The 1,438-nt window shown below is 50.9% G+C and overlaps 1 protein-coding gene across 1 annotated transcript; it reads right to left on the bottom strand.

Moving 5' to 3' along the window:
- Positions 1-199: 199 nt before the first annotated feature.
- EMH_0097800 (uncharacterized protein) lies at positions 200-1,424 on the bottom strand (the record flags this gene model as incomplete). The annotated part of the gene is made up of 4 exons (XM_038021974.1): positions 200-294; positions 432-756; positions 893-946; positions 1,221-1,424. The coding sequence occupies 4 exons, from the start codon at positions 1,422-1,424 to the stop codon at positions 200-202; spliced, it is 678 nt and encodes a 225-aa protein (XP_037879158.1).
- Between the last annotated feature and the right edge of the window lie 14 nt (positions 1,425-1,438).

The raw sequence follows: 1,438 nt of genomic DNA, 5'->3' as shown, positions 1-1,438 counted from the left end.
CGACTCTGACACACTATCCACTCTACACCAAAGGCACAAACACCGCATACGCATGGGACTGCAGTGTTCTTTGCTTGTGATGCCCAACTGAACCCGGGGTCAGCTGCACAAATTCTGAACCCTGTGCAGTGACTGAATTTCCGGAATGACTTGACAATACACCAGATACTAAATAAGAGACACCCCTCAGCGCCATCTCTCACTTTAGGCTCCGTGAAACCGCTATTAGGTGTCGGCTGAGCTCCAGTAAGAATGACATAGCACCACCGGATATGTCTATAGTAGATACTCCGGCTGAAATGACATCACCAACACAAAACAAGAAGACAAGTGAGGCGGTATACTTCAAAAGAAACAAACAATATCCAAAAGTAATCAGTTATCACTGCAACTCAAGAGGAGGGTTCCCGACAGGAATTTCCAAAACTCACCTTCAGCAGCCGGAGTAGCCGATGCTGTTTTATGCCACTGCCATGATTTCTGCAACTCTTCCACCTTCGTCCTCACGAAAGGCCAAAACCCAACGGCGTAGCCAACGAATGATGAACAGCAGAGGTTAGGAAGGAGAGACTGTGCGGCAGCCCTGGCGGTGGCAACAACTTGGGCAGTCTCGGCGTTGTTCCCGCCCTCTGCCCTGTCTCCGTTGTTTGGTTGTACGATGTGTACTTCTGAAATATCTTGGCGCTGTGAATCCCAAGAAATCCATTCGGCAAGGAAAAAGGCAAATTTCCGCCGACAGTCAGCTTCCCCCGAGTCCTACAACAGCAAAACATCCGGATCCTATAATGATATTCCCCAAATTTCTCCGCAAGGAGACTGTCGGCATCGGACGCCCACACACCAACGAAACAATTTATCGAAACAACAGCGCTGTTCAGTTTACGAGACATACCTCCCGCGCTTGCTCCGGGACGCTCGCCACTTCAGTTGAAACGACGCTGTTGTCCTGCAAAAGCAGCCCCAATTGGGTCAGACTGCATGCGCTTCACCCAGCGCAACTAAAACGTGACTACGCTAGAAGGATATATCAGCAGTGGAGGTAAATGAAGACTATAACGTACGGGCTTCGGAAGGGTTTCTGCCTCGCGATAAGCAACAAAAAGCCACTCCACCCTTCGAGCATCGAGGATAAGAGCTGCATAAGCGTCTTTATCTCGTGTGCACCCGTCGCTTGGCTGCGCATCAACAGCCGTTGCCACAGTGGCGCTCGCTCTCCCTACCAAGGGAGTCGTGCATTCCGACAAAGACTGCAGAAAGGAGGCAGCGATGGCAGCGCGGAGTGGTAAAGCAGCTCGGAGTTCCTGTGGGTCTTCCACCCTGCCAAACAAATAAGCGATGTCTACCAAGTGACGCCGAAGATCTTCCTCAAAGGCATTTTGAGAACGCTCATCCTCAGCTTTCAGCGGCGTAGATGCCCCAGACATTCCTGCATATGAAC

Source organism: Eimeria mitis, genomic scaffold (genome assembly GCF_000499745.2).
Source record: "Eimeria mitis Houghton genomic scaffold, Emh_scaff9674, whole genome shotgun sequence".
Lineage (NCBI taxonomy): Eukaryota > Apicomplexa > Conoidasida > Eucoccidiorida > Eimeriidae > Eimeria > Eimeria mitis.
This window is presented reverse-complemented; position numbering and strand designations above follow the sequence as displayed.